The sequence below is a fragment of the Saimiri boliviensis genome, chromosome 2 (genome assembly GCF_048565385.1).
Source record: "Saimiri boliviensis isolate mSaiBol1 chromosome 2, mSaiBol1.pri, whole genome shotgun sequence".
Lineage (NCBI taxonomy): Eukaryota > Metazoa > Chordata > Mammalia > Primates > Cebidae > Saimiri > Saimiri boliviensis.
Window position 1 is genome coordinate 240391244 of NC_133450.1, and position 13527 is coordinate 240404770.

General features: G+C 46.2%; 1 protein-coding gene across 29 annotated transcripts in view; it reads right to left on the bottom strand.

Annotated features, from left to right (window-relative positions):
* AOPEP (aminopeptidase O (putative)) overlaps positions 1 to 13527 on the bottom strand; it is a 375128-nt gene that overhangs the window by 105715 nt on the left and 255886 nt on the right. For all 29 annotated transcript variants that reach the window (XR_012516704.1, XR_012516705.1, XM_039474659.2 and 26 more), the window contains 2 exons: positions 12945 to 12988; positions 212 to 272 (listed from right to left, as the gene is read on the bottom strand). Coding sequence is in view for 27 of the 29 variants with exons in the window: in XM_039474659.2 (XP_039330593.1) it covers positions 212 to 272; positions 12945 to 12988 (105 nt within the window). In the remaining 2 variants the exon portion in view is untranslated. The remainder of the gene's footprint in view (positions 1 to 211; positions 273 to 12944; positions 12989 to 13527) is intronic.

The window sequence follows — 13527 nt, forward strand, 5'->3', positions numbered from 1 at the left end:
CCAAGGTCACTTGAAAGCGGCCAGAGGCACATCCCACAATGACAGGCGGAAATGCGGAAGGAAACCAGCGTCATCCTGACTTACGGATACTCGCACTCAACAAGATAATTACTTTTCTACACATATATTAAGAAATCACTGCCATGATTGATGTGCTAAGCAGCAAGCATCACTGTTCTCCATGGACTCTACTGAAGTGGTTATTAGTTACCTTTGGTATTCCGGAACTCTCAAGCCAGTCTTGATAGATGTTTTCAACAGACAACTCAAGCCTTTAGAAATAAAACAACAAAAAGTAAACGATTAAAAAGTGACCGAGCACTTACTATACAGACCGGTTCTCTCTATCTGGGCACATCACAGCATCGATATTCCAGAAGTGCCCGTGCTTTCAAGAAAGGGCGACGCTCCCCTGGGTTAAAGTCCGGAAGGGAGCCCAGTCCCATGACTCAGCTTCGCTTCATCAACAGCGACATGCACAATGAACTCTGATCACCTGGGCACAACATCACAGGTGCTTTCAGTGCTATGAAAGGGACGGTTTGGTTGGGAAAGCCAATTTTGGGAGGATAAGGCATATTCATACCATACATCGGGCACGGCTGCTTCCTGGAGAGCAGGGAAGCGAAGTGAAATCTGAACATTATACATTTAGTGCGTCGGCACGAAGTCTGTACTTTACAGGAAAGATGCACTACAACAAGCAAAAACAATACAAATCGCTATCCGGCCACACAGAGGCTCAGGTGCAAGGAAGGAGGATCCCTTCCACTGTCTGCTTTCGAGCAGGCCCCATTCTGCTTTATTCCAGGTGTTATGATTGCTCGGTATGTCCTATCTAAAGTCAGCTGAAATTCTTTTTTTTTTTTTTTTTCTGAGATGGAGTTTCGCTCTTGTCACCCAGGCTGGAGTGCAATGGCGCGATCTCGGCTCACCGCAACCTCCGCCTCCTGGGTTCAGGCAATTCTCCTGCCTCAGCCTCCTCAGTAGCTGGGACTACAGGCATGCGCCACCATGCCCAGCTAATTTTTTGTATTTTTAGTAGAGACGGGGTTTCACTATGTTGACCAGGATGGTCTCGATCTCTCGACCTCGTGATCCACCCGCCTCAGCTTCCCAAGGTGCTGGGATTATAGGCTTGAGCTACCGCGCCCGGCCACAAGTCAGCTGAAATCCTTTTGCTTTCATGCCCTGCTGACTCGACTACTCCTTTCACTAAGTCTTCAGTATATTTAGGATCACCAGATCTTGGGCTGTGTCCTCCTGTCTTCCTTGGCTAACGCAACTTAAAGTAGACCCATCCTCTCAACGTCTTCCAGATAACTCTTGCTCATACCCAGGATCTCTGCTTACAGAGAGGCCTCTCTTGACCTCCTCCCAGGCTGAGGCAAGGCCTCCCCAGGGCCCGTAACATCTGTCCCCCCCACCTCTGTTCTGTGTCTCACAGCGTCCACCCCAGCTTGTGACTGAGTACTTGTTCAACTACTCGCCTTACTATCTCCTTGCTGGACTGAAACCATCTTAGATCTGATCCCTGGTATGAAAAACGGTCCTCATATTTTTTATTTGAATGAATGAATGAACGCACATTTAATTGTAAACTCATTTAAAAGTATTCCTTTAAAAGATAATACTTTTCCAGCAAGATACTTCCATGTTGTGAAGCTCTGCGTTGTTTTTTTTTTTTGTTTTTTGTTTTTTTGAGACGGAGTTTCACTCTTGTTACCCAGGTTGGAGTGCAATGGCACGATCTCGGCTCACTGCAACTTCTGCCTCCTGGGTTCAAGCAATTCTCCTGCCTCAGCCTCCCAAGTAGCTGGGACTACAGGTGTGCGCCACCATGCCCAGCTAATTTTTGTATTTTTAGTAGAGACGGGGTTTCACCATGTTGACCAGAATGGTTTCGATCTCTTGACCTCATGATCCACCCGCCTCGGCCTCCCAAAGTCCTAGGATTACAGGCATGAGCCACCGCGCCCGGCCTAGCTCTGAATCTTTTAAATCTTAATACAGCATATATAAAAGTATGTAACCATATAGACCTACTCTCTCCCTCCCTTTTGAAATTCTAGAAGTCATGAAAAGATTACAGTGTTAGACACAGGTAAGGAGCCTGAAGGCCAAGTGCCCCCCTCCTCCAATCCTGTGGGTGGTGTTGCAGATGAGGGGGTAGTGAGGTAGAATGGGAGGGAGGGGTTGGCTTGGGTAGGGGTGGAGGATAAGGGGACTGACTGATTTTCTCTTCCTTTTCTTCCTCTCACTGGTCACTCATTGATGCATCTCATTCTCCCTCGCCAAGGGCAAAAGGAAAGGCTGCTTAAAAAGGCAACTGCTGGCTGCGTGCCGTGGCGCACACCTATAATCCCAGCACTGTGGGAGGCTGAGGTGGCCGGATCTCGAGGTCAACAGATCAAGACCATCCTGCTGGCATGGTGAAACCCCGTCTCTATTAAAAATACAAAAATTAGCTGGGCGTGGTGGCGCATGTCTGTAATCCCAGCTACTCGGGAGGCTGAGGCAGGAGAACTGCTTGAACCCAGGAGATGGGGGTTGCAGTGAGCCGAGATCGTGCCACTGCACTCTAGCCTGGCGACAGAGTGAGACTCTGTCTCAAAAAAATATATAAAAATAAAAAAGGCAATTGCTATTTCAAAACAGAAAAAGTTCATGGAGGGAAAGAGGGCTTACACATAAAAAAGGCTTTGAGTTCATGTGACAGACGATGGCCTTCTGTGAGGGGACTATCTCTGTAGATCCTCTAGGGTCCCAGACTCAGTGGAATTACGGGCCAACCTCACAGAAAGGCCAGTGCCACCATCGCTGGGTCTTCCACTGCTTCTCAGTAGTCATTTCACAGCACCTGTCTCAAGGCAAATGGCCATGTCCCCCTGTAAGCTATGAGAGTGTAGGAGTGTGCACATACATGGATGTGTGCATACGTGTGTCTATGTGTGTGTGGTGGAGGCAGGGGAGACTTGAAGAGAGAAGAAAACTCTCAGAGCACCTTCTGTAAGATCAGTGTCCTCTTTTTTTTTTTTTTTTTTTTTTGAGACAAAGTCTTGCTCTGTTACCAGGCTGCTGAATGGAGTGCAGTGGCACAATCTTCGCTCACTGCAACCTCCACCTCCCGGGTTCAAGAGATTCTCCTGCATCAGCTTCCCGAGTAGCTGGGATTACAGGTGCATGCCAGCACGTCCAGCTAAATTTTGTATTTTTAGTAGAGACGGGGTTTCACCATGTTGGCCAGGATGGTCTCCATCTCTTGACCTCATGATCCACCCACCCAGGCCTCTCCAAGTGCTGGGATTACAGGCGTGAGCCACTGCGCCCAGCCAGGTCAGTGTTCTTTCTTAAGCTTATTTACTTGGGAAAGAGGCTAGAGATGCCCTTAATGGGCAGTACCAACTTGCCAAGAGGAGAGTGGGGCTGACTGACCAGTTAGAGAGAAACACCAGTGAAGAAGGTCGGAGAAGAAAATGGGCCTGTGCCTCTAAATCAGGGCAGGCAACACAGAGTACTGCAGAAGCCTCCACAAGCTCCGAAAGCCCAAGGCTGTTCAGGGCAGGAACCTGACCCTGCCACCAAATGAACTGTCCTCTCCAGTGGCATGTGCAGCAGCAGATAAGGTGGAGACAGTGCATTCACACTCAACAAGCACAGGCCTTCCACTGGGCAGCCTTGCCATCAATGTACATTATAAAATCTATCTTACCTCCATCTTTACGCATTTCACTAGAAAATAAAGTAACTTCAAGTTTACTTGTGCACAGGTAGGAAAGTGTCCTTCACAGGCTTCCTTTCCAGCCAGAGAGGGACGTTTCTGTGCCCAGAACCCTGAGGCCGAAGCTCCTATCACCCATCCTACAAGCAAACCTGAGGAAAGCCAGAGTTCTGGGCTTAGCACGGTGGCTCATCCCTGTAATCCCAACGCTTTGGGAGGCTGAGGCGGGAAGATCACTTGAGGCCAGGAGTTCAAGACCAGCCTGAGCAACATGGCAAAATACAAAAATACAAAATTAGCTGGGCATGGTGGCATGTGCATGTAGTCCCAGCTATCTGGGAGGCTGAGGTAGGCGGATGGGTTGAGGCTGGGAGGCAGAAGTTGCAGTGAGCAGGGATGGCACCACTGCACTCCAGCCTGGGTGAGAAAAAGAGATTCTGTCTCAAGGAAAAAAAAAAAAAAAAAAGAGGCTGTCTTCTGAACTGAAAACAAGTCTTCACCTTTCCCATAAGATATTTAAGAGGAAGATGCAGAATTTGGAAAGGATTTAGAAAGAGCAATGTTGGCGATCAAAAGGGGAAGCATCCGCAAGGGAGATTCAGGGAACTGAGGTTGAATATCCTGGAGAAGAGAGGTCCGAGGAGTGACTTCATTGCTATTTTTGAGTGATTTTACAAAAGACAGTGAACAGCTGTTGTGCGTCAGCATGGAGGAGTGACTATCAAGACACGAACGTAAATTTCCTTTGGGAATTTTCGCTTACAGACTCTTCTCTAGGGGCGGCATGGAGGAGGGGCTGGGGAGTTGAGCATTGGAATGTTATTAGGTGAGGTCCAAAGTCTTCACTGGAGGAGACGGAAAAACAGGCAAGCTTCTCTATGCAGTGAACGCTCACTGGATGGCTACTGGACACAGGTTCTGTGGAAGGCTGGGATGGGAAAATCCAGGGAGTGACTGTTGATTAGGGGCTCGTGACAGACACCAGGCAGAATGCTACCAGTCAGTGCCTGCAGACGTGATGGTCCTCCAGGTGTGGAAGAACCACCACTGCAGGTGGGACAGGTGAAAGCGGACAAGGGGAGGCGCATGAGGAGAGGCTTCCCAAAGAGGCCGTGCATGACTGGGTCCCGGTGGGGCAGAGCCAACAGAAACGGAAGAAAAGCACGTCCAGGACCAAGAGAGGTGCAGGAACGCCAGCGCAGTGGTGCGCAGACTCGTTCAGCTCAGTGGGGCTGGACTCCAGAATGAGCTGAGCAAGAAAACAGGGGGTCCTGCGGGGACTCCAGAGTCTCTGCTGCCGGGCCCTGCCTTTGTCACGGAGGCTCTGGAGTATGGCTGCAGAGGGACATGGCGGGAAACTGAGTCAAGAAAGAAAAAGTAGGGGAGAAGAGGCTGGAGGCAGAGAGGTCACACTGGAACTTGCGGAACGTTTCACAGGAGGCCACGAACGGGGTCCACACGGATTGGTGTGCTGGGGGCGGATTTGGAGGGCAGCACTGGAGCAGTCCAGCTGGAGGGCTGGGAGACACTGTGCAGACAGCGGGCCCCAGCAATCTGGGGACGACGTTCCGTAGAAAGTATGCGGCTGCATACAATTTGCCTGTGCCACAGTCTTTGGCCAACACAGAGGGTTAGTTAATCGGCAAATATTAAGGCAAATTCTGCTCTAACATTGTACTTGCACATACAGATACCATTCTACAGTGGAACTAAAAATGAAACAAAAAGTCCTCTATCCACTGCCAAGAAAAGGCATAGAAGTAGAAGCGACTGCTTATTGAACATCTACTGTGTATCAGACACAATAGACAGAGTCTCATCTGTACTTCACAATAACTGTGCAAGACCATTACTATTATTTGAGACAGGGTCCCACTTTGTCACCCAGGCTGGAGTGCAGGAGCTCAATCTCAGCTTACTGCAACCTCTGCCTCCAGGGCCGAAATGATCCTCCTGCCTCAGCCTTCTGAGTAGCTGGGACTACAGGCATATGCCAGTATGCCTGACTAATTTTTTTAATTTTCTGTAGAGACAGGGTCTCACTATATTGTCTAGGCTGGTCTTAAACTCCTGGCCTCAAATGATCCCAGCCTCCCAAAGTGCTGGGATGACAGGCGTGAGCCATCGCACTCAGCCCCAAGACCAATATAATTGTCTTCATCTTAGAGATGAACAAATACAGGTTCCAAGAAATTAAGAAATGTATCCAAGGGCCATACAGATGCTACTTAAAGAGCTGGGATTTGAATCTTTGCTGCCTGGTTACGAAACCTCAGATTTTCTTTCTATGCTAAACGCAGGCTTCATGACACATGGGTTTCTACTATGGAACAGATAAGCTGGCAGAAGGGGTGGGTTTATGCCTGCTCCAAACCATGCCCACTTCCCCCTGTCATTAACACCTCTCCTGCTGAAGATGGCCTGGCTCCTGTGTGGCTGCCCTGTTTCTCAGCCTTTCAGTTACATTTCTGAAGAGATCGGGAGACCCTTGGGCAGGGGCAAAAGTGTGAGAGCAGGAGAGCTGGTCGGTCAGCTGCATCCAGAGGCAAAAGGCACTCTCCGTGAATGAAAAGAGCATGTGTTTTCAGATCACTTTTCTTTGGAAAGGTTCGAAGCGTCTTAAAACCATTATTCATTTTTCATAATATCCTTGGGAAGTGAGTGTCAATTGTCATGTGGCTTCTTAGCATAGGAGGACTCTGACCCAAGTCAGCAAAGGAAAAAACCCAGGTTTCTAAACTTCCAGAATCGGTGTCGATATCACACTGCATCATGTCCTATTTGGGGACTGTTAATATGGAATTAGATGTTAAATTATGAGACAAAGATGAAAGCATTAATTCCAGGTGCTAAAAAAGGTACTATTATGACTGACCTTACCTCCCAAGGAAATCATCAGAGACCACAGAAAAACGTTTAATTTTCAGGGAAGAAAGGGACTATCTGTTGTAGAAAGAAAACAGCATGCATGTAGCTCAGGGAAAAAACAGGCTGTAGGTCATAGGAAGAAAGATGACATGTATTTAGGTTCTGCTGTTTTGAGCATAATTATTGAAATGAAACTGCAGGTGAATTTTTAGGTCTGGGCTTGGATTTATGCAGTGGTTGAACTAAAAGCTGACTTTTTCTAATCAAGATACTCAGAATCTAAGCCAACAGTGAATTTTTCCCTCTGAGGTCATGTGGCTTAAATAATCCCAACAGACAAGCAGAAGCATTTCCACTTAGCCAGGACCCAGAACTTACAGGAAATTACTCTTCTGCATGTCTGATCACTATGGAAATTGATTTTATCCAGAGAGCTAAAAGTACACAGACCATGAAGGCAAGTCCTCCATATCTATACCAGTGAGCGTGGACTTCCCGCCTCAGTACTGAAACCCAGGCCTTAGCCCCAGGCCTCCTGGGTATGAGGAACGGCAGGTGACTTTGCCCTCTGGCTGGCTGTTCCCTGGTGCACTCCCACATCCTATAGAGCAACTCTGAGTATCAATGGTCTCCAGTCCCTCGGAGCTATAAATTTGGTCACACTTACTTAACACAGCAGGTGAGAAAATATGCTGGCCACCTTGGCATGATACTGGTTAGAAAAACAAGCTGTGTGTAAAGCAAGAAAGTAACCAGTGTTCATCTCTTCCTGAAGTTAAACAAATCAACAGGCTCGTATGAAGACGCTGTTTCCCATGCCTGTATTTGCTCGCTCAGCTGATTTCCAAGGTTGGGGTAACAAGGACGGAGATTATTGGACATATCTGCTACTTGTGTTTATCAAGATGTTGCTGATCAAGAGAAATGTCTTCATCACTCTTGTCTCCTGTCTTCAGCTCTTGAGACCCTGAAGATCACGGTCTGTCAGTGCCTCCGAAGGGAAGCACACAGCCCTAGCAATCTTCACATGAACTAAATGATAGACCTAAAGAATTTGGAAGTACAACTAGACAGAGGTAAGGCAGTGCATACTGCAGAGCTCAGCTCAGGGTCTGGAATGGAAAATGCCCTTGTTCTGGAAGTAAATTGACATCTGTGTCAATGTTGACATCATAGTTAGTTAGTTAGTTAGTTAGTCAGTTTGTTTTTTGAAATGGAGTCTCACTCTGTTGCCCAGGCTGGAGTGCCATGGTGCAATCTTGGCTCACTACAACCTCCACCTCCCAGGTTCAAGCAATTCTCTGCCTCAGCCTCCTGGGTAGCTGGGATTACAGGCTCCGCCACCAAACCCGACTAATTTTTGTATTTTTAGCAGAGATGGGGTTTCACCATCTTGGCCAAGCTAGTTTGAACTCCTGACCTTGTGGTCCACCCACCTCAGCCTCCCAAAGTGCTGGGATTACAGGTGTAAGATATAGCCTGGCTATATCCTAGTTTACATGTTTAAGTTCCCTCTCTACATATGGGTACATCTCAAAGCTGTGCACACAGTTACGTTTTTCTGTTTTTTTGAGACAGGGTCTCATTCTGTCTCCCAGGCTGGCATGCAATGGCGCAATCTCAGCTCACTTGCAGCCTCAAACTCCTGGGCTTAAGCCATCCTCCCACCTCAGCCTCCCAAATAGCTGAGACTACAGACATGCACCACCACGCAGGATAATTTTTGTATTTTTTGTAGAGGTGGGTTTTTACCATATTGGCCAGGCTGGTCTCCAACTCCGTAGCTCAAAGTGATCCTGCCTTGGCCTCCCAAAGTGCTGGGATTACAGGCATGAGCCATGGTGCCCGGCCTATTTATTTTCTTGATCAAAACAAGTCATTTGTGCTTGGGTAGATAATAAAGATTGCTGAGGTCACATTTATAAAACGAGTACTGTGTAGCTCCGTGGGGGAGGAACCGTATTAGATTAAAACAAACACAGGAGCATGCACATGCAAACACAGTGACTGACGGGCAAGGGAAGGAGTGGCAGCTGCTGCTAACACCGGAACGCCAGGCAGGCAAGGACACCGGCATAAGGCGCTCCATGGTGCTCCTTCACCAGGAGAGGCCGCTGCTCAGGATTTGTCTGGGTTTTCTTCTGAGCACTTTCCGTTTTATCTGACAGCATCTTTCTGCCTTCAAATGCTCGCCCCTTCCACTCCCTCTGCCCCACGCAGACTCCCCAGACACTTGCCCTCTTGCATTCCCAATGCTACTTCCAAGTAACGGAAGACTTAATGACTAAGAAAGAAAAGTCGGACTCAACTTGCACAACCAGTCAGCCAAGTCTGATCTGTGGTAACTCTGAAGTACGCCTCGGAGCCGTTCGTTACTCTCAAAGCCACCACCATGGTCACCGTCCCTGCACAGTTCCAGCTCTCCAGATCTCCTGACTGAACCACTCTGCTGGTTTCTAATTATTCTCCTGGCTTCCAGTCCTCTCCACCCCCATCTCTCTTCAACACTGCCCTCGGCAGGTGTCTTTCCAGTCTGCTGAGGGTACTGCCTTCCTTAAACCCGTTAGAGGCAGGTGCCTCAAAGCTCAAGACTGGGACTGATGACTCCTTCTCTGCATCCCCAGGACTCTGAACCTCAGCAGAGCACGTCCTACATGCAGTCATAATGACTTGTTTCTGTTTCTGTCTTTAGTCTTCGGCTGAGAGCCTCCTAGGGCTACTCGTGGGATTTATTCCTCTCGGTTCCCCAGTGTCCAGCCCGAAGCCTGGTATTGGAGATGCTCAATAGAGAATGTTGAATAAATCAAAGCAAGAGAACAATGCAAAGGCAGTAAGGCCTAGAGAGTGCTCCCCTGAACATTGACTGCCTGGTCTGATCTGAAAAACCTTGCCTCATCAGAACGGCGCACGTGCCTAACAGATGAGCCCAAGGATCAGTTTGCAACAGAGGCCACAGACTAGAGGCTCCGGGGGGTTGGTGTGGGGGCTTTGGAGACCTAGATAAAATTGGTACAATATGTTGCATAACTAATAGGGTAAACAGTCTGCTTGAATAGCTTAACTAGATTCTGAGATTAGTTAGCAGGCAAAAAGATTTGGAATTTCAAAATATATTCTGGTATATCTGCTGAAATTGATTCATTGTAAAAGAAAAATCTCCTTAGCTTTCAAGGAGATTTTTTTTTAAAAAAGCAGCTTAAGCCTGCTAGACAAAGCATGATCCTAACTGGGAGAGGTATCCTGTCAAAGGCATGTGATTGGTGATTGGTGACTACCATTAAGACATGGACACTGCTCTTAACTTCCACAATTACAACAAAAGTCTCTTTGTGGGCTCAGCGTACAGCCTCAATAAATATTCACAATGATAAAATCCAGGTTCCCCCAGAGCCAGAGGGCTCAGGGGCCAACCCAATAAACTCCATAACCTTATTAGGAAGAGGATTAAAAAAGAGAAGACCTCTAAAACTAAAAATGCACTTTGTTGCTCCAGTGAAAATCACTACATTTACGCCCTAAGAAGTTCTTTTGAAAGAATGAATGCATAGTCACCACTCAGAAACAGACTGGTAATGGCTTAAGAAAGTAATGCATCATTTCTATTCATATTCTTTTTTTCTCTGTTTTAGTTCCTAAGGAAACTGCTTCATTCTGTCAGAGGAACTGAAAAGCTATTCCAGGGTAGGTATGAAGAAAAGGAAACAAATATATCCTGCAGGTAAATGGCCTTCTTGATCTTAGGGACAACAGCCACATGTGATGGGATTTTTGCATGAAGAAACCCCGTATGTCTGGTTTTTTTAAATCCCCGCAAGACAGTAAATCTGAAAACATTTCAGACCTCCCAAAACAAGCCACATTTCCTTTGAGCAGCCTCCTGAAATGCTTAGAGAAAGTTCCATCCAGGGAGACTGTGTGGGGCCTTAGAAATCTTGGCCAATTTCTAAGGCCCCATGCAATCTCCCTGGATAAGATTTTTTCCACATGAAAAGGCATAAACATGAAAAGATAGAAATAAAGAAATTTATCAAATATCAGTATGTTAATCCTATATGATGCAATGGCTTGCTTTATGTATGTGTATCATTGGTACAAAAACACAGTTAGTGAAGTAAGATCTGGTGTTTGATACTACAGGCAGGTGTTTAAAGCTAACAATAATTTGTTGCATTGTTCAAAATTGCTGGAAGAGAGGAAGTGAAATGTTCCTAACATAAAGAAGGGGTGCACGTCTGGGGTGACAGATGTCCCAGCTGCCCTGATCTGATCATGACACATGGTATGCACGTACCAAAATACCACACACACCCACAAATACAGACCACTATTAAGTATCAAAAAACCTGACTGACAATAATACTTGCACTATTAAGAAAGAATTTGGAGCCATTCTGAATGGAAGGTAAAAGAGAAGTTTACACAGAAAGAGCCAAGCAAAAACCCAATGCTTAGAACAAAACCTGCATGTCCTTATGAGCCCTGGATCCTCTCCTGAATCTGCGTGTCATCTCCTGCGCCTAGTCTGGTACCATGAGCCCTGATACCGTACCCTGGAGACACCCAATTCACATTGCCTGTACGATAGGCTCATTTGCATGGAGGTGACTGGCCTTGCATGAATCTATGTCTGTGTCAAAGAATTCATTTCCACACTTGGAAATCTGTTACATGCATAAAAACATAGCTAAACTGTGGGTCAGAAATGAGGCAAGTAATGTTAATTCTTTTCAAAGAAATGTTTAATTTCTCAAGGTGCCTCCGTTTAATGTTTGAATACCAATTTTGCCATTAGAAATGATGTTTCAGGGAATTCACTTTTCAACACCTAAGCCAAGATAGGAAATTAGGAGAAGGGTGGAATGAAACTATTTTAACCCTAAACGTTGGTCCTAAGACTCCTCTGCAAACCCTGGTCAGTCAGTCTAAAACTGGATACCTCCAAAAATGAGAATCTCCTCCCTTCCAGGGCAGTGAGGTGGTGCTGAGCAGGGCCAGATCCAGATGGGCCTAATTCCATCTACGCTGTTTTGCTTGCTGAAGGATCTTGGCACCTCAGTTTCCCCAACTGTAACACAGTAGATAAGAGCACAGGTTCTAGAGCCAGACTATTTGGGCTAAAATTCCAGCCCTGCCACATACAGCTATGAGATCTTGGTCCTCTTGTTACTATAACAGGAATAAAAACATCATGGACCAAACTGTTGTTTTGAGGATTAAATGAGTGTCTGCATGTGGTCAACTTCAGTGTTGGCTTATAATAATCACCATCATGACGATGCTGAACTATGCTATAGTAAGAGTTAAATGATTACTGTACGTAGATCCTCGATCCTGGATCAGTGCCTGATACACAGATGATTACAATATCTACATCAATCATTAATTGAACACCTACTTTTAAAACATATGCTAGCTCCTTTAACCCTCTCTAAAACCCTGCCAGATAGATTAAAAAACTGAAATTTGGAGGGATTATGTAACTTGCTCCAAATGTCATAGTTAAGAACTGGCAATCCCAGTACTTTGGGAGGCCAAGGCGGGTAGATCTCTTGAGGTCAGGAGTTCGAGACCAGCCTGGCCAACATAGAAAAACCCCAAATCGACTAAAATTACAAAAATTAGTGGGGAGTGGTTGCACATGCCTATAATCCCAGCACTTTGGGAGGCCAAGGAGGGCGGATCACCTAAGGTGAGGTGTTTAAGACCAGCCTGGACAACATAGTGAAACCCTGACTCTACTAAAAATACAAAAATTAGCTGGGCGTGGTGGGTGCCTATAGTCCCAGCTACGCAGGAGGCTGATGCAGGAGAATCACCTAAGCCTGAGAGGTGGAGTTTGCAGTAAGCCAAGATTGCATCACCACAGTCCATCCTGGGTGACAGAGTGATACTCCATCTCAACAAACAAACAAAAGTGGCAGGGCTGGGCTTAAAATCTAGACGAGCCTGAGTTTACATCCCAAGCTGTTACTACTGCATTACATTTTTGCCTTTAATTAAACATTGTTTCCTTATATTAAGCCACCTTAACCGGAGCTGCCCTGACTTTTCAAACTTCCCTCTCCATTCTTTCTGCAGCAGCTAAGGCCACAGATTGTGCTTGGCTTGCCTCCCATACCACTTTCAGGGCTCCTGACTTTGGGGGTCTTCAGTCGTGTGTGCTGGCTTCCTATATCCACTGGGGCTTGGCCCAAAGTTTGGCTGATGATTTTGTACTCCCAATGGCAGAACTCAGTCCCTACCCCTATTAAGACAGAAAGACTGAGCCTTCTAGGCTGCAATAAGCCAACCAATGGCAATGTCATTTTTAACATTAAAAGTAAACTCCACTCTTAATTTCTAAATTAGTCCTTACCTTTTTTCTTCTGGGATGTTCTCTAGCAGCATTTGAAGGAAATCCTGTAATTTAAAAAAGCAAACCATTAAAGATGTCCATCAGTGAGTAACTCTGCCTGGAACCACGCAAGAGGCTGAGTGCTCCCAGCTACTGACAGCTCACCTGCTATGGAAACCAGACCTATGCTGACTTATTAGGCTACAGACTCAATTTATCAGTTTCCCAGGGTTTCAATCCAACCATTCAAAGAGATTTGTTTCATAAAAACCATGAACACATTAAAAAGTGGAATGTCTGTTATTCTGACCTAATCCAACAGTCTGTTTTGTTTTGTGTTCAGCCATTTGCAAAAGGCTGGCCATTGGGTAAAGCATGATCCTTCTCTGCTCCTCCATGGTGTCCTCTTCCTCAACTTTCCCTAGAGAGTCCAAGGAATCTCTAGTGGATATACGTAGAAAAATGCCAAAGGAAACAAGAGCAGTATTTAGAACACAAATAATTATTTTTGCTTGAGGTTCTTAGACTCATCATTTTTATTATTCAAAAATTATTTTGCAATAAAGGCAAGTAACTAACTGCAACTCTCTTGTATTGCTCTACC